A 25235-nucleotide genomic window follows, 5' to 3' on the forward strand; every position below is an offset into this window, starting at 1 on the left:
TTGAGAAATGCTGTCCCACCCTCCAGGCCTGGACAAATTATTCCTATCTTGGACATATATAAAAAAAAAAAAAACTCAAGAAAATTAGAAAAGAATTTTCATGCATATGAAGAAACATATGATCAAGTTTTAAGCAGTCTTTTGAGCTTATAATTATGGCAATGATCAAAGTGAAGCAAATCATTGTATAATATATGTAACTGATGGCTAAGAAATATTTTTACCCAGCATGAATCCAGTGCAATCAGTGGTTACCTTGTGAAAATAATACTCGTTTGTTTAAAAAATTTTCATAATGGGAAATATTTTTCATATATTTTATTATTACATGGTGAAAAAGTTTGTTGAATTTGTGTATTTTATTTAAAACTACCCAGTTACAATGATGAACTTGAAACAGCATATATCCTAAACTGCTTTCTACTTTGTTTTTAATTTATTACTATAATGTTTATAACTTTCATACATACAATCTTATAAAAAAAATGAAAGAAATGCTTCATCTCTGCCTCTTGACAAAAATGTAATAAATGTAGAGTTAAAAATCACTCATTAAGATATTTTGTATGATAGTCCAAAATACTTGATAAATAAAGAAAATATACAACATCAATAATGTTTTCCAAATGAACACCTAGACTTTTGAGTGGGAAGGTACCTTAAAATTAAAGTCCAAAAATTGGAAAATGCTCATAATGCTAGATGTATTGAGTGAGAAATGATAGCTTCTGTGCAGTTATCCTTTTTAGTATTATCATTTTAAATGCAAACTACTATTAATTTACAAATTAAAAGATAAGTCAAGCACTCGTAAATTAATCTTGTTTTACATACAAAATACAACTTCAAAATTGAAAATCACCTACTGTACATTTTTCTAAACTTTAGAGTATATGATTTTTATCTACTTGGTCATTTTTAAATAAAACCAATCATATAATTTAACCCTTATATGTTTGAAACATTTAAGGATTAGAGTGAATCATCATATTCTAAATATTCAATAAAAAAGAAGCTCACAATCTGCCTTAAGATAAGTATTTTGACAAATTCAATATTTATCTTTTATCAACATCAGAATCTTTTGAAAATTGACAGGTTGCTTAAAAGGAGATAATATGTTAAAGGTGGAACAATTCAATGTTGTTTCTGTAGAAAATAGTATAAAGTGCTTCACTTCCTCATCAAGTACATATAAATTTTACTGACATTTTAAGATGACACAAATGTTCTTATCATTTTAATGAAAAGTGCCTTTTATTATCTCTGAAAATTTGTTTTATTATTGTGGTATTTTAAGGATACATCTATTACATCTAAATTCTAGATGTTTCTTACATTACCATTTTGCTAATTCTATCTTTATGCAGTAATCTGCTATGATCACTTTCACACAGATTTTTAACTCAGAATATCTTGTTATATAAAGGATCTAAACTCTCCAATAAAAAGTCTTCCTTATCAAAGGAGTGTCCGCTACTGAAACCATCCTAAAAATTAGATAAACATAAATGTTTATTTTGTTGAAACCACAAAATTATTTGTCGTACATCACTAGACTCGAGTATATTACCTAACATAGCAGTTACACACATAGGACATGTTTATGAAGAAAAATATCATTCTGACATTCTTTATTAATGAGAATTAAAATTTAATACATCCATCAACATTACAAGGAAGAACATGACATTAACCAGGGGGCCTCAGCTTCCACTTTGTGAAACACTGTACTAGATTATTACATATACATACCTGAATAAAACAATTCAATCTAGATAAGTGAGAATTATGAACATGTTGAGTTTAAACATGTAACTCAGTGTAATAGGAACATGCATAGCCAACTAAGGTATCATGCCTCAAATGCTACAAGTCTCAGTTTCCATACCATAGAGTATTAAAGATGGACTTTAATAGATCAGTGTGCCATTTGTCAAAAAAGGTATGAAGGAACACCAAAATAATTAAGACTTCTTTTAACCAAATACTACTTTACACATAATTTTAATTTATGTTTTTACTCAAAGTACTGAATTTCAGAAAATCATTATGACTATAACATAACATAATATAATGTCTGGTTATTAAAACAAATTATTATATCTGTATAATACTGTAAAAAAACCTAGTAGCATTTAATTAACTACAAAAGCAAAGAGAAGATAAATTCATAGGCATATATTTGTTTCCTGATATTCTACATGATGCTAAATAAAGTAAAACCATCTATCATTCGATATTATAATATGATAAAGAAAACCTTCATATAATCACCTTCATTTCTAATATCCGTTTATCAAAATATCCAATATCATTCTCCAGTTTTTGAGGCTTTACATTAAAATAATTAAATTTTCCTATTCCAAATGGATCTTCAGCATCATAGGTTTTACTTAAATGGGTAAATGGTTCTGTTCCTAATAAATCTTTACTTTTCTCCATTCCATCAGATAACACTTGAAAAGAAAAAAAAATCATTAATAATAATATTTACAAAAATATTTCAGCCAAGTATGACTTTAAATTATATGATATAAATTCATAAAATTTCAAAGAACAAAAAAAGAGCTTCCTGCTCCCAACTATAACCAGCCCTTACTACTCATATATTCATCCAATCTTTTCTCGAGCTCATTTACATTTTCTGCCTCCAACACCCTTGAATGCAGCTCGTTCCAAAAGTTAACTGCCTCATTTGAAAAGTACAATGCAAAAGACTCCTGCATTGCCAAAAGATGAATTCCTGACCCTTTTGTTCTATTGTTGTCACTGCTAAACACAAACAAATTTGATGGATCTATATTATCAATACCATTAATAATCTCAAACACCTCAATCAAATCCCTTCTGACTCTTCTCCTCTCCAGAGAAAACAAGTTTATAGATTTTAGTCTCTCACCATAAGACAATCCTACCACCCATGTATCATCCTAATAACTCTTCTATAAACCTTCTCCAACAATTCACTGTCTTTCTTGAGAAAGGGAACCAAAAACTGTACATAGTATTCTAAATAAGATCTTACAAGTGACATATACAGTGAAACAATAATATCAATAACGTTTATTTGAATATCTAAATTCTTAAAAGCACTTAAATAAAAATATTTAGAATTTTAAACCTGAAGAACTACTTAATTAACATGAACTAAACGGCCAAGTCAGCAGCACAGCCCCTAGAATCCAGGTACGATGATTTTTTATTTTCAGTTACTGACCTCGGGAAAGGAAACAACTAGAAGCATCTATTACCACGAGAGCTAAGCCTGACTCATTGAATAAACTACCAAGATTGGCTGTTACGTTTATTATATGCCCACCACTAAATTTTTGTTCAACAGTATTACAATTTGAATCCTTGGCCCTTCAATCTTAAGCTTGATGCAGCAACCACTCAGGATAGCCCTCAACTAAAGTTCACAATGTGTTAACATTACTAAAATTTAATGCCAAGAAACATTTTCATTTACTAGTAATTGTTAATTCAAGTATATGGGCTAAAATTAAGTATTTACAGGAATAAATCATGTGTGCATGTTAGAGAACTTTTTGGTTTTCCTGAATAAAAACCTATATTATTGTTATCAATTTTATGAGCGTTAAATAAATATGGCATGAATTCATAAAGAAAATGGAAAAGTATATGTTATGGTTTTAAGCAGATTAATAATTTCAGTGGCTTTTTAAGCTGAAGCATCAACATATATTGTATTAAAAACATAATTTGCAACAGTCACTCAAGAATTCATGCTGCCCATTTAAACTTCTGTTAAACGTTTTCAAAACTAATATTGAAGCATGTATTTATTAACAAAAAATAGATACATTCAGAATTATGAAAAACTCAAGTTTCCACAATTTTGTGACAAAATAAACATGACATATAATGCTCTTCCTGCTCAGTAGATAATCAGAACTATGAAAAAATGGGTTTTTCATTCTGTAATGCGTTATTTTCATTGAAGTATTTTAATAATAAAAAATAACATCCAAACTCATAGTAACCCAAAGTATAAATTCCAATGATCTAAATTTTTAATGTTAATAACATAATTGTAATTCACCAGCTAAACTACTATAAAAATCAAAACCTTTTATTCACACACAAAAAAGTACAAACACAAAAAGAAGATAGTATAAATACTTTAACATCTTTAACATACAAACTGGTAGCTTTACCTTGTACTTGCCCATTCTGAATGTGATTAATCCCATTAAGTGTAACAAGCTCAGTTCTTGGAATAAAGTCTCCTGTGTCATGAAAACTGAATTTTTCTATTCTGTCACCAACAACATTCGTTTGGAAACCAAAATGAGATAACCCCATCAGAAAAGTCTACAAGGAAATTCACACAAGAGTATAACATAAATAATACAATTTAACATTGCATTTTTTATTAATAAAACTTTAATAACACAAGTGAAAAAAATATGATAAAAATAAATTAGCAACTTGTATTTCAGTAAATCAATCATTTAATTACATTTCCTGAATGTTAATTAAAATGTTGCTTACTTGAAAATATGTTTCAAGTTGATACTCATCCCTTCATATAAAAGATGGCTAATTCCTCCTATCACTGTGAAAAAAAGTTATTGCACATTTACCAAATCTATAAGTGAATTTCTTATATCTACATATGATAATGTGTACTACAACAGTCTATGATGCAGTCAGCATTAAATTAAACATTTTTTGTATACACTACTCTCATTGAGTACCTTGTGTATACCAAAACCTCATTTTTGATGAAGCAAAAGACGTGTATTGGAAGTGAGGAGGAAGGGTGCATGGTTCCACAGAGGAATGTAAATCTATCTGAAATACATTTTCAAGTAAGAAAATATTAAATCAGAAATGCTACTCAACCTTTTATAGAACAGATAGCTAAAATTGCACAATTCGAAGATAGTGTAGAGACCAGTGTGGGTAAAAACATTTAAATGATGAAATCCTTTCTAGCAAAGAATATATTGAGAGAAAAACTCTGGAATGCAATAGGGTGTGTAAAGGGGAACTAGTGGGAATATTACTTAGTGGGAAATTGCATCATTTTAAGAGATGGAGAAGAAAGATAGTCAAATGATATAACAGTGAACTGCAAAAATAGAATAAAGAAGGTAATAGAAGTCTGAATAATCATGTAAATAAAACAAAAAAGAATGATTTGAAAGAAAAACATCCAAACTGAAAAGTCCAAGTTTTGAGAGGAAGAATGGTCTGGAAAAATAAATCAACTTGTCTTTGGAGTAAAAAATGAAGAAGGTGCCCAAAGTAAGAGAGTGATGTTTCTTGCAAGCAAGAAGCAGAAAGTTTGACTTCAGAGAAAAATGGTTCAAAGAACAGGTAGCCAAAAACATGACTAGAAGACATATAAAAATTTTAAAAATTAAATAGAGGTTCCAGCCCAGAAGAGAAAACAGATAATGAAGACAATCCACTAGAAAAACTTCAAAGTTATTCATAAGAATAAAAGAAAGAAATGGAAGATGGCCAGTCAAATATTAAAGTTAACAACAAAGCCACACTGTAAATGATTATCATATAAATGGATACACCACCCTTGAAAAGTCAGGAAAATTTGTAGGTGTGATGAAGAAGGGCCAAACAACCTGGACAAACAGACTGGCAAATGGTACAGTATCTATAAATCGTACATTTGTGGTAATAAAATGCAAAGATGGAGCAAGAAAGAAAATGTGCTAATCCATGAGGAAAAAAACCTAACTGCCTTTCAAGAGACTGTGACAATCTAGGTCGAATATGACCCCATATATGGATTTATGTTGTAATTTGTAATTTTGCTGTATCTATTACTGTTGAATGTTTACCAGACTACAGTAAAGCTTCACAGATGACATAAATAGTATTGTAAGAATTAGAAATGAATCATAGACTAAACTTTTTCAAATACATTAAAATACCTCATTCTGATTCTTTTTATCCTCATCAATTTGGTCTTTTAAAGATTGCAATTCTGAAATTTTCTGATTCAGTTCAGCATTTTCAACTTCCAGATCCTGTACCTGGATTTATTCAGTGTAAAGAAGCATTGTTTAAGGTGTCACAGACATAAATACTGAACAGTCAGTATGATTGTTTATATGATTTGCAATATAATTTTTGAAACAAATTGAAAAACAATTTAAGTTGTTGTGCAATATATTAAAACTTTATACATTATTATCATAATTGTTAATATATTAACATTTATTTTTAAACTTATTAGTTTCTGAATGCCAAATTAAAATGTACTATTTTTAAAAAAACATGGAACTAATAACCTTTATTCTGTTCACTATGGTAATGACTGTAATGACAAAAGTGTGTTTTAGAATTATCACTTAGTTCATCTCAATGTTAGCTCTTGGCAAAACAAACCACAAACATTGTAATATAAAAACATTTAATTTTTCATAGCCTTCCACTATATTAATTATTTATTTCAAAAATGTTAAAGTCTATGATAAGCTCAAATCAATACTATTTTTCTGGCTGAATTTACTATACAACAATAATGATAAGTCCCCTCGACCACAATAAAAAATTAAAAGAGTAAGACATTATAATTAAATTGTCTTTTAAATAAATGAGAGACAGAACTGAAATTAGAGTATACTTTAGATACCATTTGTATGCTAATGAATCAGCAATGAATGACAAGTTCCTCCAATCAATAAAAAAAGTTAAGTTAACATACTACTATATGTTATAACTAAAAGATTGTTTTTTAATTAAATGGACAATGGAGGTAAAATGTAAATATGCTTTAAAGGTATTATTTATTTGATAATCACAGCTTACGAATCAGCATAACCGAAACTGTACAACTAGTTACAACCCAGATAACACAAGTTCAACTCAAAGTACTGACAGGTAATCTGACTGAATCAACATATCTGAAAGAATATGACATATTACAAGAAGAGTCTTTTACAGTGCTAATGCCTGCATTTATGAAGTATACATCCAATCAGTTCACAAGTAGCATTACGTATGTACACTTTTTTTGGGGGGGTCCAATCCTGTTCTTCAATGAATATGTAAACAACGAACAATGAACAATAATACATTATGGAAATGGTATACAGAACACCCAAAAAAGTCTAGAAAGTTTCTATGTGATTTTTTAAAATCCTATTTAAACCACCTCTCCATATTATGGCTATACTGTACATGTAACTACATTATACTATATAGCACATTATGTTATCCATAGTATCCCTGTAAATTGCCAAGAAAAGATCACTTGGTATGAAATATTTTAAATGTTGCTTTGAAAATCAGGTTAACAAATCACATCAATGTTGCCTTGTTGTCAATTCCACCATCATTCATACGTGACTTGACTTAGTAGCAGAATTTTGTAGACAACAATTTTTTGCAGCACAGAGAAAACACAATGTTTTATTAAGATTCAATTTACAAACAATGTTGAAAATCTTGCCAATATTCTAGGCTAATTTTATGTTAAAGTTAAACAAATGCATTCTTTATACATTTATTGGTAAAGTCAAATTATGATGGTCTATTATATTTGGAAAAAATAAACAACTTCTAAATTCTATTGTTATATTATTGATTCCAAAAATAAGATAAAATTATTAAACTAAATACAGGTGTAGACTCAGGGATGTAAGATAAATATACTATAAGACAGCATTATAATTAATCAGATGTCAGTAAAATTGAAAATAGATAGGAGAATAGTAGGATAAAACAGTTATTAACTAGAAAATTTGATAAACAGATTTCTTGTTGTCCTTATAACCAATTAATAATTTTCAACGTAATACAACGTAATTCACCATTTTTTGCAGAATCATGTATTTTTCTTCATTTCCATGTCTCTTCTTGAAGAGTCCAGAAAACGAGAATATGCCAAATCAAAGGCTTGTCCAATTGTTTGAGTTATTTCTTGTGACCAAAAATTAAAAAGGAAATACAACATTATTACTTCTATACTATCACAAAAAACAAATGAGTAGATTGTCATCAACAAATTTCAAAATAGAAAATGAAAGTATGATTTAAAATTACAATATATATATATATATATATATATAAGTATAAAATGATGAAATTAACAAACATTTTGATAAAACTTACCTGTTTGTTACTAAAACAGACAAGACAACTATATTTTCCAGTTTCTTCTTGAGCAACAATACTGATGAACCTTTTATTTGCATTGTCATTAGCACAATAAGATATCTGATGAAGAGGATATTGGTAGAAAATTTCCTTTTCAGGCAAAAGAAAGTAACAGCAAGTGAATAAATATATGCAAAGACCCAATAACAGTAAACTTATAATGTTTAAAGTATAGTACAGACATAAAATATTTTCATGCATTTTAAAAAAAAAGGAAGAAAATAAATAAAATAACACTAATAAAGCTGAAATCAAATCTTACATTCATTCACAGTAAAAATAGCATGGTATTTTAGTAAAAAGCAACTTAAGTATTTCCTGATTTCCCATAAAAGTTTTATTTAGATTTTATTGCAATGAATTGGCTTTAATTCAATATTTATAACCAATATTTGGTATTAACGAAATAAGATACAAAAGTACAATTTTAGCAAATAAAGATATTAAGATTAAAAAAATCTTTAGGAAAGTATATTTTTGTTATGTGTTCTTTTCTCAGTAAGTTATTTTAACTTAACTTGTAAAAACAGTTCAAAGTCCAGTCCACATATTAACAAAAATTAGTTTATAGCTTCCTTTAACACTTCTACAAACATGAACATTTGAACACTATCATAAGTTGATGTAGGCCTTTGATACAAATGAAGTTCAAACCTAATAGTCTGAAACTAACGTGAAAACAAATCTACTTGGAGAAAATAACCACAATAGCTAACATACATAGCAATTCACTGTACTGTCTTCTTGAAACATTTCACTTTACTCTGAAAGGTTATTTAGCCAATTGACAAGCTCACTATTATTTAGAATCTGGCCTTTATTCTAGATATTTTCTGAAGCCTCTTATTCATTAATGTTCTTGAATGTTCTGGGACTAACTTGATTATAACATGATACACTCTCTATATCATGTCTAAATTACAATATTATAAACATAGCTTATATTATAATTGTCACAGTAAAAGGGGAAGAAAACCTAATATCATTTATTAATAACCAGAGGATTTTTATTCTGAAAGAGGTGGGATTATCATTCAACATAATATGTTTTTAATTGTGCAAATATACTGCAAACGTGTGACTATCAAAGTTAATAAATATACATATAAATAAATTGTTGTACTTTGTAATACATGAAATAAATTATATAGTATAGTTTTTGCTAGATTAAGCTATGAAGAAATCATTTGATTTGTTGCAAATTTCATTATTTTATCTATACCAGAGAAATAATCCCTATTATGAATTTAGCACTTATAAGTCTTAAGCCAATTTTTAGAAGTAAATTTAATACAAAATTTAAAAAATCTGTTACTTCCATACCACAAAGGCAAACAAATTTATACCTTTTTTTTATGTGAGTAGATTATGAACTTTCGGTAAGATTATAGGAGATTTATGAAGAAGGATAATATTTGCCTTTGAACTATGATGATGCATCCTTGTTTCATTATTCTTCTAACAAAGCTTAAAAACTAAATTTAATTTCTAAACTCATTGGAATTTTCTAGGACATTAATATTACAGATATTGCTACATTGACAATTGTTAAACTTTACATCCAGTGTTGAAACTATTAACGTGTATTCTTAAGCTAATGGCTGATACATATGTTAAGATTCAACTCACAATTATCATTTGAGTTTGTTTTCCTTTAGGCTAGAGTAATATTCAATGTGGGTAAAATATAACTGAGCTTTTAATCAATAAAACATTTATGTTAATATATTCTATAACATAGAGTGTTAGGTACATTATATGAAAATAATTTTGGCACTTTACTATGTTGTTATGGTCCTTTTTTTTCAACTGGCCATGCTCTCTCTGAGGACCATGCATCTTGACAATAGTCCTGCTGCATAGTTTTCACTGCAAATGTCTCCATTGAAAGAATATTATGTCCAAAGCTAACCCTTTCTCCTTGTATGTTTTACATAAGGCATTTTGTCTATGAAAATGACAGTTTCTTAGCAAATGTTTAGTGCAGCAATTTGAGCAGTCTGTCTTTATATGTAATAGCATAAATACCAGTTATATCCTTCAGCAGTGTTTGAGATATGTGAAAGTTTAATGGATATGGCATGGAAACTATTTGTGTCACTTTTATACATAGAGATCCTTATTAACTATGTTGTTTGTACATAAATGGAGTTTTCCAATCACCTTTATATTTTTGAGATCTCCTGTTATTAGATGCCACTTTTTTTCTTTTATTTTTTTTTCAATAAGGAGTGAGGTATGACTTGTTCTAGGCCTTTTTCTACATGGTCTGGTGTACAAGCTGATCTAAACATATCCCTTTATTTTCCAATACTAATGAGTACAAGAGATATATCCACCTTGAAAATACTAAATCCCCAAGCTGAACACATTTTTCTGGCACAAGTTCAAGAATATTTTGCATTAGAAGGAGTTGCTACATACTCTTCCAAAAAGCAATCAATTTTCACCTACAACATGAGAAATAGTTATACTTGTAAATTGTACTTTGTATAGCATATCTGTTGTGAAGTACCATTTGTGCAGAATTGTCCTATATTGTTTGTTGTAACAAATGTAGTTTCAAATACTGTTTAAATCAGGGCTGGATTAAGGTTTAGTGGGGCACAAGATCAAGATAATATTTGAGAATAATAATAGCAATAGTAATAATAACCCCTGCACTCGTGCCTCTATTCTGGTTGTTTTACAAACAATAATTATTTTTACTTGATTGGTAAGGGACTTAGGTGGCCTGTGCATTAATTTGTTACTGGTCACAATAAAACTATTATGTGGAAAAAGCTTGTTTATAATGACAGTAAATGTTTGTGTACTACTTTTTATATAAAAAACAAAGATACTGCTTTTCATTTTGTAATTTAAAAGAAAGATATTATAATTCAATGTTTTTTAACCAACTTTATTGGGTTTGTAGGGAGAGTACTGAGGTTGTAAGTATTAATTTTGAAACTAACTGATTTCTTCAGAATAAAAACAAGTTTAAGAATAATAATGTCAAAAAATATTACACACCAAATATGAAGTCACTTGTTACCTTGCAATGAATTTAGTAAATGAAAGAACTATATAGATCATATCTGTGTGGTACATAGATTTAGAGGTATTCAGTCACATGATCTGATGATGTATGTTCAACATCACCTGAAGTTAGTATGTTACACATGAAGTGTACTGGTGTTGTATTATAGCCTGCAAGTGATGTCTTCAAACCACATTTAAGGAACATAATAAATGCAGTGACTGTATCATGTCACTGTGGTAAAGTAAATGAACAGCCTAAAAAAAACCATTTTGGATTATATAATACCAGGAATAGTCCTCAGTGTTATTTAAAGTTCAACAACATTTAATAATCAGTTTTGGAAGAACATAAAATTTTTTTATTGAATTCATATTACACAGATACCTTAAACAAGTGAACCAAGGTTCTATATTTTATGTGTTAAGCAACCTGTATATGCATATTAAAAGCTCTTTTGTTTCTACCTTTGTTTTGAAATCCTGTACAGCCACTACATCTACAGATATTGTCAATTCTACTCTTTGGATCTTTCCTCCCACTGACTTTTTCACATTATGTGTGAACTACAAGATTGGAAAAAAACAAATTTTAGATTCACAAAACATTACTGTGATATTACACGAAAATGGAATTATACAAAAAAATCAGAAAACCCATGAATGCACCATGTGTGTGTCTAAGTGAGTTTGGTATATTACATACATATATATATATATATATATATATACACACATAGATACACACAAACCTGTCAAATACTGAATTAATAAACAATTTTTAATAACTTAATAACAAATGTTGCTTACTTTTAATTGATTAATTCCTTGTCTCACAACCTCTGTACCTATAGGTTAATTTACCTCTATATTGCCAAGAAACTGGAAAAATAATTATTTGTATCTACTTTCAGGAATTAATAGCCTTTAAGAATATTTAATCCAAGTGAAAACAGTGCATTTAAAACATGTTTCTTCGTATCTCAGAATGATTGGTATGGGTATTAACACTTTTATTGATAAGAAAAGAACAATGTTTCAACCTTCCTAGGTCATCTTCAAGTCAAAAAAAATGTTTCTTTGTTTTTTTAATCACAAACCAGTATTTCACTATATTTTACATTACAAGTTTGGCTTTCCATTGAATTCACCAATATTTATACTAAGCCTGAATAACATTAAAAGTCTGATATGTCGTTATTAAATACAGTATTATAACTTGTGGGCATTAAATCTAGCTTCCAGTATGAAAAACTATACACAACTTTTAAATACAGATAATATTAGTACATTATTAAAAATCTTTTAGAACTATGATCAAATCAGTTTTCCATTAACTAAATTCACACTTCATCTTGAGATGCCTAATTACAAAAGTGCTGTTTATACATATTTATAATACTCATTACAGAAATCTAGTCTTCTTATTAGCTTGTTTAAGGTTTTCCTTCAGAGGCAATTATTACTAATTTACACCAATAGATGAAAGTAATGCATAAATATGCTATATTGCAATTAATGGATGATCCAGTTTAAAGGCAGAGCCTATGTACAGTACTACCTCTATTGCATTGATAAGATCTCATATGACATGTATGTAACTAATTCTTCTTATTAGAACTTGTATGCTATTACAAATGTTTCTCAACAGTTGGTCAAACTAATATTTTGGAATGCATACAACCCAATCATAACACCCACAGAAACATAAAGCTAGTAGCAATAAAAATAGATTACCACTAATAAACAGCACTGTTAGATTGCTAATCCTCAAGTGTAGTGGTGATATACAGAGAACTGTCCAGTAATATTCTGCATTCTTGGTTTTGTAACATTATAATCTCTATTATCTTAAGCATAACTAGCTTTTGCATTTTAGCTGAAAATTAGACAGACTTAGTTAACATATCATAAAAATTAAACTACATTTAAAGAAAATATAAAGATATATGAAAAAATATGCATACATCCTACAATATACATATGTAGTTCAACTATCTTGAACAATAAATTTTTACCTTCACAAAATAGGCTACATGACCTCCTTTTAAGACTTCTGGTAGATGAATCCAAAGTCTCTTTCCTGAACAGAAACCACCTAATAATAATTTGTACATAGAAACACGCTGTTACATTCTTCATCTTGATAAACTATTACAAAACATAAACTCAAAGAAAGTAATCAAGTGTTAATCAATTTAAAACAATTATCATATTTTTTTAATGCAGTCACAAAAATGAAGTCAAAATGTACCATTTTCATCTAGGCATACTTAAGTAAACATCATCTAAACTTTATCACACATTTGCAATGGTAGGTCGAAACTAAGTAGTACAGTGTATATTCAGTTCATCAGTTTAAACTAACTATGAGCTATGATAGAAAAATCAAAACCGCAAAAGGAGGATTTAACAGAATATTGTGATTGTGTTTTACTTTGATGCATTGTAATATTTTATTTAAAAACACATATATGTTTGTAAATCATAGTGCTACATCATTGTTCTACATGTATCTACCATATCATTATTATTATTATTTGATTGTTGTTTACTATTTATTTAAAGTAACAGTTCCATACAGTTGTTTTTTTTAATGGTACACTAAGTATATATGAAAAAATAATAACAAAAATAACTTATACTCTATTAGACTGTTTATCATAATTATTATTCAAATACAATAAATTCTTACATGTTAAACACCTGAATGATTAACAAGTATCTTATTAAGCTACTACTAATAGTAGGTAAGTTTTTCGACACTTCATTTCACAGTCCCAGGTTTTATTAGCTTAAGGACTAGCCTTTTTTCTTTTGGAATGAGAGAAATATTGTTGTCAAGCAATTTTAGTTATCAAAATGTGCTTCAGTAGCACCAGCTTTTTTAACTTATGCTGTAAAAAAAGGCTCTTAATCCTAGAAAATTCTGATAAGAAATTACAATACATATAAAAAAGAAGCGTATGTATACTAATACTTTCAAAACTTAGGCGGCCTACATTCAATCTAGTTTTCATGTAGAATTAATTTGTTTTGAAGATATGCTTATGCATTAAGTTTTTAAAAAAAAGTGCTGTAAAGGAAAATTTGTTTTGAATTATTCTTTTCATAATTCTGTTAATAAACAGAAACATTAAAAATTAGAAATACACATACAATGTTGTCTTCATTAATGTATGGATATAGCTTCACTATGGTATAAATATCTGGTTGTACATACACCAGAATACATGCTTGATGTAAAAGAATGTTTTTAAAGTAAAAAAAATAAATAAATGTTTATGTCAGCTATTTGAATCTCACTTTACGTGGCAATTCTCATAGAAAATCATACATGTTTGAAAAGTACAGCAAAATTTGTCCTTTTATTTCCCTGAGCTTGTTTGCTTATCTGTATTTTCCCAAAACATGCATGCATCATTTTCTTAAAAGGTAGATTGCTTATCATACTTATACAAAAAAAAAAAAAAATAGATGTGTTAAACATAAAGAATGTTCTTTCTCAGTTTGTTCTAGTTCGTGTTTTTCTGAATTAACGTCAAACATACCAGTATATGCAAACAAAATTTTATTCATTACCGTAAAAAGCATACATTTTCAAAACTGATGCACAATGTTACGTAAAAATAATAATAAATAAATACTAAATGTGCATGAAACCTGAAGGTCAATGTTAAAAAGTTAACTGTAAGATTCTGTTAATTGAACCATAAGAATGTGGAATTTTAAACTAACCTGTTCTATTAACATATTTATGAATCTGTGCCCACTTCACAAAGGATGATTGCTTGAACATTGTAAGTTTTGAAGAGATTATACTTTTGAAAGATAATACAGCAGACCACAAAACAGCAAATTTCCAACTACTTCTTGTATATATTCAGTGTTGTTTTCCAACCAGCAACGTATTTTAAGTTTGTACTTAATACAGATCATTCCCCTCTCTTCTGAATTCTTAGTGAAACAGATATTTATTTATCAAGGAAAGGTAGCATAGAAAGTTATGAAAATTACAAATTTTGCTTCAAGGTCTAGATTTAATGAAGTGCATTTGCAGTACTTGTGATTTATTATTTCAATGAAATTCATTGAAATATTTTTCAGACATTTTGATACTAAAATTTTTTCATAATGTTTGTGGTAACGAAAGTTTGAGATCCACTGAAGAATTGAAATTGCTCTAAAAGATTATAAACCTATAGACAACATAGGACCAATAATTACACAGATTATCAATGTTTTTAATATCTTGAATTTTTTATATGTTCTATGGTGATTCCTGTATGCTAAACCTGTGCATGATATATATATTTTCTGCATCACGTTTTTCACAAAACATCGTATGTACTTTTACAAGTAAGTCAATAATTAGCATCGAAATCGGTTCACATTTTGTTATGCTTAAAATGTTGACAACCATGGCTATAGATTTCTCTTATAATAACAATTAAAAATAACTTGGCAATTATTAAACCTATTCTCTAATCTCGATATCTTTATCGCCTATGCATTAACCATATATTTCTTTTCATCCTCTACATAAGACTTGACAGTCACTTTTTCATAGTTTTTGGTGCTCTCGTCTAACACATTGCCCGAAAGAAAACGAACACAACTTTACATAATACAAGTGGGCAAAAAATTATTCACCTCATGATAGGTCTTTATAAATTTTTATTATAGGAGCTATCTTAAAACGGTTTGCAGCAATTAATAATACAACTCAAGAAATGTTTTTCTTTATTTCGCAGAACATCCACTAGGAGAACAATGGCGACAGTGAAGGTTTGTCTTGTCTTTTGAATTTCGCACAAAGTTACTCGAGGGCTATCTGTGCTAGCCGTCCCTAATTTAGCAGTGTAAGACTAGAGGGAAGGCAGCTAGTCATCACCACCCACCGCCAACTCTTAGACTACTCTTTTACCAACGAATAGTGGGATTGACCGAACATTATAAACTCCCCACGGCTGAAGGGGGAGCATGTTTGGTGCGAAGGAGATTCGAACCTGCGACCCTCGAATTACCGAGGGTAATCGGTAATATATATTACGCACGCCGGCCCGTAAAATGATATCACTCGCAGTCGGCAGCTTATGAATATCACGCCTCTGGATTTTTATGTGGAGCTACATAAAAGACAGAGTGTATGCAAAGATTAATAACATCACATAATTAAAACACCGGATTGAACAAACATTGGTATCCATCAAGCAAAACATGCTTCTTTATACTGATGTTCTGCGTGATACCAATGGGGCTCACGTGATAGTTTACTGAATTATTGACTGAACTGTGGCAGTTTACTTAATCAAAACAAAAATTTCTTGAGTTGTGTTATTAATCGCTGCAAACCGTTTTAAAATAGCTCATACAATAAAGAATTTATAAAGGCTTATAATGTGGTAAATAGTTTATAGACGTCCTTTATATCAATAGCATCAGCCTTTGTAGTAAGCGACGTATGTCCCCACACAAAATGTTCATCTAGTGCAGGGGTTCTTATCCAGGGGTGCCCGCACCCCTAGGGGGTGCGAAAATGATTCCCAAGGGGTGCGAGGATGCCCATGAATAATTAAAGCAAATCTATATTTTTACATAAGAGTATACATAGCTGCAAACCTATGACAACTGGATCCTGAATCCTTTCATGCAGAATTTGGAAGATGTCAGCGGCATCAAGGAAGATCTCATCGACCTTAGACACAATCGTGAAATCCAAATAGAGTTCACCAATAGTCAGCTGGAACACTTCTGGGCTTCTCAGCTGGAAGCATACCCTGCATTAGCGAAGAAAGCTCTTGAAGTGCTGGTACCATTTGCAACTACTTACTTGTGTGAACAAGGATTTTCTTGTCTACTTCACATCCAAACAAAATGCAGAAATTGGCTGAATTCTGAACATGACATGCGAGTGGCACTCAGTACAAAGACGCCAAGATTTGATGCCATCATAGAGAAAAAACAGCAGCAACGAAGTCACTAAGTTTACTGTGCATTACAGGCTAAATAAAAACATCATTAACAAAATTGAAATTAATTTTTCATTATGTACCCTGAATTTTTGTCTTGAAAAAAGGTATGCTGTATGTATGAAGATTAAAAAAAATTTTTGATTACATCAACTTTGTATTTTTAGCTTTTTTTATATTTAAGTTTCCAGGGGGTGCGAGAAATGATTACTGATTTACAACAAATATAACATCCTGTATTTGGGCTATTTGCACAACCTCTTGTTGCAACAGCGATGAAGAAATAATATTAAGAAGAAAAAAAATGCTAAATTGCACGCACAAATAAATAGTATGTAGAAATGCCACGTCATGCAGCCTGTTAACCCTTTATATATTAGCAGTGCGTTTCTCGTGGGTTCTAGAACGATTCATAAGAGTCTCATGTCGCGATTGGTCTAGAGAAATCTACAGCCAGTGGTTGTCAACACTTTCAGCATAACAAAAGTGACCCAATTTCAGTGAAAATTATTCACTTATGTAAAAGTGCATATGACCTTTTGAGAAAAATCTATACGAGATAGATAAAAATGTATGTCATTTCCGGATTCAGCATACAAAAATTATTGTGAAACATGTAAAAAGTTCAAGACAATAAAACCATCGCAGGCCTATGTTATCAGTGAAAACCTACTAATATCGCTGTTTTCTATACATTACTGTCATAAAATATTACTAATGAAAGGTTCCATGTTATGTTGCGTTTTTATTATTACTTCCACCACCAAAGATGAAAGGAGATTATGTTTTCACCTTATATGTGTGATTATCAACAAGATTTCCTAGAAACGACTGAATGGACTTGGATGAAAGTTGGTATTCATTTGGACTATGACCTAATTTAGACGTGTTAGTTTTTGGAGGGTTTAAGTCAAAGTTCAAAGTCACAGCAAAGTTTAAAAAATCAAATATTTCCTATCTGTTAATAGGAATACTATTGGATATACCTGACTATTTCATTTCATTTTTAAGTTTAATGTAAAAATTATGGTTTAGATTATTTACATAGTAATAGCGTTAAAGTAAGTTATTTTTAAAAGCGACAGATATTGCAGCTTTGATTACATGTTCTTTACGAATCATTTGTTGCATAGTTCAATAATTGTGAATTTATGTCACGTTACAAAAACCTTCTTAATTTTCTCATTGTTTCAAGGGAGTATTTTTACATCATAATGTCTCATAATTTGTAGAAAGTTATAGGCCTTAGTCAGGCAGTACATATATATATATATATAAGCGATCAAGTTAAGTAAGTTAGTGATGGTGGAAAAAAGTAAAGTTTGACCGGAAAAGACATATAATGTGAAAGTATCACAGCTTATATTATAATAACAAAGTTAAATAAGATAATTTGTCTTGACAAAGGGTGTTTTAAAGTAACTAAACTTGATTGTGTGGACTTTGACGAAAAGATTTGTTTGTTTGTTTCTTTTTAGAATTTCGCGTAAAGCTACTCGAGGGCTATCTGAGCTAGCCGTCACTAATTTAGCAGTGTAAGACTAGAGGGAAGGCAGCTGGTCATCACCACCCACCACTAATTCTTGGGCTATTCTTTTACCAACTTGACGAAAAGGAGACAGTTGTTTAAAGTTTTGGATATTTGTGATAACCAATAGTGTAACGATTATTTGTGCATACGTTTGATTTAATTTCTTTAAAAAAAAAAAAAAGTGGATTGTGTGCTGTCCATTTATTGCTAACATTTATCAGCAACAAGTCACAAACACCTTCTGTAAATAAGTAAGGCCAATAAAAATCTGACAAGAGATTATTTTCACACTATTTTAGCTTTATAACTTAATAAAAAATGATCGGATTTCGACTAAACCTGGAGGACACTGGTAGATTATTATCCTTTATTGTCATACCCAAAGTGGTCCGTGTCCATTGATAATGACGGACAAACGGACTTAATATCGCATTTTTGAGACCCGAATATGATCGACGCCGCGTGACGGTGTTATGTATTCTACTGAGTATCTCTAATTATCATGATTTATGTAAAGAGTGTGATCTTTGTTGGTTATTGGAATTTGGAAATATATAATTATTTGCATCAAGTAACTTTCAAATCCACGTATGCTACACAGAACAGTAACTGATTGATTATTCTGAATTAAGTACAAAGATACACAATTGGGTATCTGTGCTCTGCCAATCACGGGTATCTAAACTCGGTTTCCAGTGGTGTGATTCAGCAGACGTACCGTTGTGTCATTTGGAGGTACAAAATAGTGTTAATTATTCTTAAACCGTGATTACTTATTAGCCTTTTCAACAAGATTATTGTAACATAAAACACAAAACAGTGGCACAGCGATATGTCTGCAGACTCACAACACTAATAACCGGGTTTTGGTACCCGTGGTTAGCAGAGCACAGATAACCCATCGTGTAGCTTTGTGCTTAATTTTAAACAATAATACACATAACAGAAAATTTTAATTTTGACAAACATAATAAGTCAAAAATTAATAACTATACTATAATAAATTGTATTTCTTGTACATTACTCTGAGAATCCTTACAACAACTATGAAATGCCTTGGTTCATTGTGCCTACCTACATCATGTTCAGTAAGTTATATCTTCTGTACCGCATCTTAATATTTCTGTGGCCCCGCATGGCCAGGTGGGTTAAGGCGTTCGACTTATAATCTGAGGGTCGCGGGTTCGAATCCCGATCGTACCAAACATGCGCGCCATTTCAGCCGTTGGGGCGTCAATCCCACTATTCGTTGGTAAAAGAGTAGCCCAAAAGTTGGCAGTGGGTGGTGATGACTAGTTGCCTTTCCCTCTAGTCTTACATTGCTAAATTAGGGAGGGATAGAGCAGATAGCCCTCGAGTAGCTTTGTGCGAAATTAAAAAATAAACAACTTAATATATGTACCTTTGCAATTGCATTCAATATTTTTTTTCTAAGTTGGTTCCATGTGATTCACACTTCTGCAAGTGTAATCTGTCAATGTTCCTTTTTCAATTTAATAAAATGTATTAGACGCACGTACATCTTAGTAAGGTTAAATAAATTGTTTCATTAGCTAGCGAATAATTGTTTTCTTTCCTGGCCTTAAAATATTGGCATTCTTGAGCAGGTTGAAAATATCCATAAATATTTTATATTCTCTTCTGCAGTTGCATGAGATATTTGTTTCTTAAACGAAATGGGCCCAGCATGGCCAAGAGTGTTAAGCTGTGCGACTCGTAATCTGAGGGTCGGGGTTCGCATCCCCATCGCGCCAAACATGCTCGCCCTTTCAGTCGTGGGGGCGTTATAATGTCACAATCAATCCCACTATTCGTTGGTAAAAGAGTAGCCCAAGAGTTGGCGGTGGGTGGTGATGACTAGCTGCCTTCCCTCTAGTCTTACACTGCTAAATTAGGGACGGCTAGCACAGATAGCCCTCGAGTAGCTTTGTGCGAAATTCAAAAAACAAACAATTAAACCAAATGAGCTACTTTAACTCCTTACAAGTTGACATTTGACTGTGAGTATTGTAAAGTTGGAAAATAATTTTAAATTCTTAAAATACTCTGTATTTTAATGAAAGTTTTGTCACGATTATTCGTTTCTTTGATTGCACGTGTTGTTGTTGTTTTCAAATATGATGATTTGGATCATAATTATAAACCTTAATTGTGGTTTACTTTGCATATCTTCAAGTTGACATTTAAATGTCAGTGAATCTTGCTGATAAGTTTCCTTTGCAGATGTTATTAGATAACACTTATTCCAAGAAATATATTTTACGAGCATATATTGAGTTGCTCAAAACACATAAAAAATTTTCCTGATAATAATGTGAATTTGTATAGCTCTTCCTTAGCACAATTTCATCTTTGAAACTCTTAGCTAATAAAGGTTTTATAAATTAAGTAACGATTCCTTGTTAACGAATTAGCTGCTCTAGAATTTAATTAGAGAAACTAATTTGATATACTATTTTTGAATATCGACCACAGAAGTTGATGTAGTATTTTATAGCAGGTACAACTGGCTTTATGAATCCATTCTGTTAGTTATTTAACTTATTCTGTTAGGCACTTCTACCGTACTCTTAATCTTCAACTAAACAGTGTACATAAAATCGAGGTATTTCGTCATCCATTATTTTCCTTTTTACCTTTTAAAGAACTGTCCTTAGAAAATTGTTTTTCATAAGAATTCCCTATACTATGCGCTCTGTATCTTTAGGAGTTACATAAAAATTCTATAATTATGTTATTAGTGTAAAAAGATGCACTTAATGTGCGCGTTTCAAAACGAAACTCTTTCTATCAAACCTCCCAGATTTTAAACATTGATTTGTTGTGAACACTATCCCACATATTTAAACAAGCAATAATGCATATTGATACAACATCCGTAAATCGTATTTTAGTTACCGTATTTTACGCCTTAAAAGACGTTACATCGTGGAAGACGGACCCTAATTTTGGAAAGATAATTCTAAGGAAAAATATTTTGACTCAGCAACCAACACCTTGATGTAGCCTTGACTTTTTTCAACCTACTGAGTAAATACAGTCAAATACATCATATTCTTCATAGTATATCAACAATATTAGTTAAATTGAATGTTTTATACTATTGAAAACACTTGTAATTGGTAAGTAATGAGATTACGATCTGTATGAGAGGCCATTTTGAGTATACTCTAAGCTAACCTCTTGCCTTAACCATCACTTTTGTCTTAGAAGACGCATGGGAATTTTTCAAGGTATTTTAAAGAATATAAGGTGTGTCTTACAAGGCGTAAAAGTCCGGCATGGCCAGGTGATTAAGGCATTCGACTCGTTATCCGAGAGTCGCGGGTTCGAATCCTCGTCACATGAAATGTGCTCGCCCTTTCAGCTGTGAAGGCGTTATAATGTGACGGTCAATCCCACTATTCGTTGGTAAAATAGTAGCCCAAGAGTTGGCGGTGGGTGGTGATGACTAGCTGCCATCTTACACTACTAAATTAGAGACGGCTAGTGCTGATAGCCCTGGAATAGCTTTGCACGAAATTAATAAAAAATAAACAAACAATGATGTAATATAAATGAGACTTAACATTATGATTTGTATTGCCGTGACATTAGTAAAACTTGCACATACCATGAATTATGAGAATAATTATGCACTCTATAACATGCAACATAGCATGACACATGAACTTGAAAAACAAGAAATAAAATATTTGTTACTCTTAATTTTGTTTTTACCTACCCTTGAAACAAAACACATTAGAGGATCCTTCAGTAAGCATCAATTTTTTTAATATATTTCATGCTGGACCATGACATAATCTTAGTGCCTTCAGACTGAAAAACAAACAGAGAAGAAAACAACTGTACGGCGGTGCAAATGGCAAAAACAGGTTATACCCCTAGGCGGTCTTGAACCTCCTTTGCGGAAATAGTAATAATAAAAGAAACGATATTCTGGTACAAACAGGAGGATGCTTACCTTTGTTGTTTCCGACCTTTCTCTGAGCGATAAAAAATCCGTATGGCTTATTTGGAGGTGTTGTTATTTTCACTACACGTGTTCCCTCTGACAGAAACTGAACTAACCGACCACACGTGTATTCGGAAAGAGGTAGTGAATTTTTTTTACAATCCTCAGACGTAGGGTGACTGAAATGTGGTTTAATACGTCATGTGAATAAATAAGTTAATGTACAGATTGATAATTTTCTTTTATATTAACATGGATGAAAAAATTAAAACATTCAATTACTGTTATGTCAAGTGGACGATAGTAACAAACATAAAAAACACGACATGGTTGTTAAAAGAAGTTCCACTGACATGTATAATGTACAAACTCCATACAGTTTAAGCCTTGCCATGAAATGAATATTAAATTAATAATCATAGATCATCCAAAGTGATGTCAAAACTACTGTATTTTTCATATCTGAAAAAAACACGCTTCTTTGAAACAGATCTTTACTGAAGTTAAACTTAAACATTAATTTATTTTAATCTCTTCCACTAGGACAGTGCAGCATAGGCATATATGTATAGTCAAAAATGTATTTTTCTAAGAGGATCCTAAGAAACGATAAGGCCTGTCAGGCCATGGCCTGAATAAAATTTTTACAGTTACAATTTATTTATTACAACTTGTCTCTTGTAATTCAATAGTTTGCATTCAGTATCTGCAGTATAAAAATTTGGTATCCTATTTAAATCCTCGTACTTACGAATCGTGACACACAGAGTCATTCTGGTTGTCAGTACTTTCTTTTTCTCTTCCGAAGCACGTGGGAATTCTCAGCCTTTTCAAAAAACAACATGATATTCTCGACCTGCGCAGATTTTGCCGTCTTTCCTTCTTGTTTGGCCTGTTGGCATCTTCCCTGCAGAAGATGTCTTTGATGGTACTTCTGGCAGATCTTGTAATGATCTTTTTCGAGGACTTCGATTCTTTGCACAGGTCGCTGGAATAAAAGCAGTTATTACAAATAATGAATATGCCATAATACATTTACACCCTTCACGGCAAAAAGGATGAGGGTGTTTGGTGTGACGAGAATTCAAACCTGCGTCCCATAGACTGTGACTAGAGGACCCTGACAATCAGTAAAGCTAAAAGTTAGGATTTACTTCAAAATACATACGTTTTGGATATGATCACTTCTGGAGGAACTGACTGTTCTTGTTCGTCACAGAAGACGTTAGCTTTTTGACATTGTTGAGTTGTTCCCACATGCTCGAGCTTGTGTGATAGTATTACACCTGAAGAAGAGATATTATATAGAAGTTTTCTTTATAAACTTGCCTTCTAAAAAGTTTATTACTAATATCTTTTCGAATTGTTTCATTTCATACACACACAAGCATATATATATATATATGTCAATAGGATGTGAAATGAACAATTACATTTTGGTTTGGGTGGAACCCTACATTCACTAACTCACTACTACATTCTATTACAATTATATACTTGCAAAAACGACTTAGAAACTGAATTGAACCGCTTGAACAATGTACTGCTGAGCTAAAGACCATACTTGAAGAAGACAGGCCAATATTCTGTGGAAACATGTACATCACTTCATTGTATGTATAAATCGTTGTTTGCCAACTTGTCATTATATCAGCCTAATGTGCTTTTTTACATAAGTATCAAAAGGAATGAGTACTTCTGCCTTATGTTCCATGTTTAATTATTATTTTATTTTATGTGTTTAATATCAGCAAAATATTTTACCCTATATTTCAATCGACGAATAAGATAAAGTAAATTTTCGTTAATGTTAAAGGTTATACACAATTAAAACAAAAGGTTGAAATTTATCAAATTGAATGTTGACATCGAAGAAATTGTGATGTATAGACAAAACATGATCTAAAATATCGTTTAACAGGACATCAAATATGTAGAAAAAATAAAAATATTTATTTCTGAGAATGTGTCAAGTCTTCTCATACTTTTTTGTTTATAAATTTTAAAGTGTAATAACTCAGCATGGTGTCTCACCCCATAGTTTGGTGTTTAACCTTGGGTAATCATTAAAAGCACGTAATTGTGGTTTCTAATTCGAAAGTTATTTGAGATGTTCATGTGATAAAAAAGTCCTACAAAGTAGTTGTCTTATGATTTTTACTTTTCTTTCATCCAACCTTTCGCGATAGTGATGCTAAAATTGGTGATGAATTAAGTTTGCGGCATTGATTGGCTGTAATGTGAGATTTGATTTTTATCTTATTTTATCTGTGTGTAGTCTATTCCAGTTGACAGATTATTTGGTATTCCATTAGAATGTAATGATAACTCATGCTCACTTAAAATATAGTTAAAACGATTTTGGTTTTGTTCCAACTTTTCTAAAGAAACATGTCTGCTAAATCGCGACAAGTCCCTGAGCAAGATTTTCTTTTGTTTTCAATATATTTTTGGGCTATAAGAAATGCGTTTTGCTCTCTACGTTTTGATCCCTTTTAATTATATTTGATGTGGTGAGAAGCTGGTAAGATGTACCGAATATAAGACGTGTTAGTTTTTAAGGCCTAAGACACTTTGATGGTCTTGTATAATTCTAGCT

General features: G+C 30.8%; 1 protein-coding gene across 6 annotated transcripts; it reads right to left on the reverse strand.

The window, feature by feature from the left end:
- Positions 1-340: 340 nt before the first annotated feature.
- On the reverse strand, positions 341-23880 carry LOC143232076 (uncharacterized). 6 transcript variants are annotated; one of them, XR_013017368.1, is made up of 8 exons: positions 23388-23879; positions 22646-22815; positions 13197-13276; positions 11647-11745; positions 8113-8247; positions 7812-7920; positions 5928-6029; positions 2323-2459 (listed from the first exon to the last, which is right to left on the reverse strand). XR_013017368.1 is itself a non-coding variant. In XM_076467129.1 (7 exons), the coding sequence occupies exons 1-6, from the start codon at positions 23669-23671 to the stop codon at positions 7826-7828; spliced, it is 870 nt and encodes a 289-aa protein (XP_076323244.1). In that variant the 5' UTR covers positions 23672-23880; the 3' UTR covers positions 4218-4338; positions 7812-7825. The 6 variants fall into 6 exon arrangements, 3 of the variants coding, with proteins under 3 accessions (XP_076323247.1, XP_076323244.1, XP_076323245.1); XM_076467129.1 differs by lacking the exons at positions 2323-2459; positions 5928-6029 and adding an exon at positions 4218-4338 and having other exon boundaries at positions 7812-7927; positions 23388-23880; XR_013017370.1 differs by lacking the exons at positions 2323-2459; positions 5928-6029 and adding an exon at positions 4320-4338.
- Between the last annotated feature and the right edge of the window lie 1355 nt (positions 23881-25235).

The sequence above is a fragment of the Tachypleus tridentatus genome, chromosome 11 (assembly GCF_004210375.1).
Source record: "Tachypleus tridentatus isolate NWPU-2018 chromosome 11, ASM421037v1, whole genome shotgun sequence".
Taxonomy (NCBI): Eukaryota; Metazoa; Arthropoda; class Merostomata; order Xiphosura; family Limulidae; genus Tachypleus; species Tachypleus tridentatus.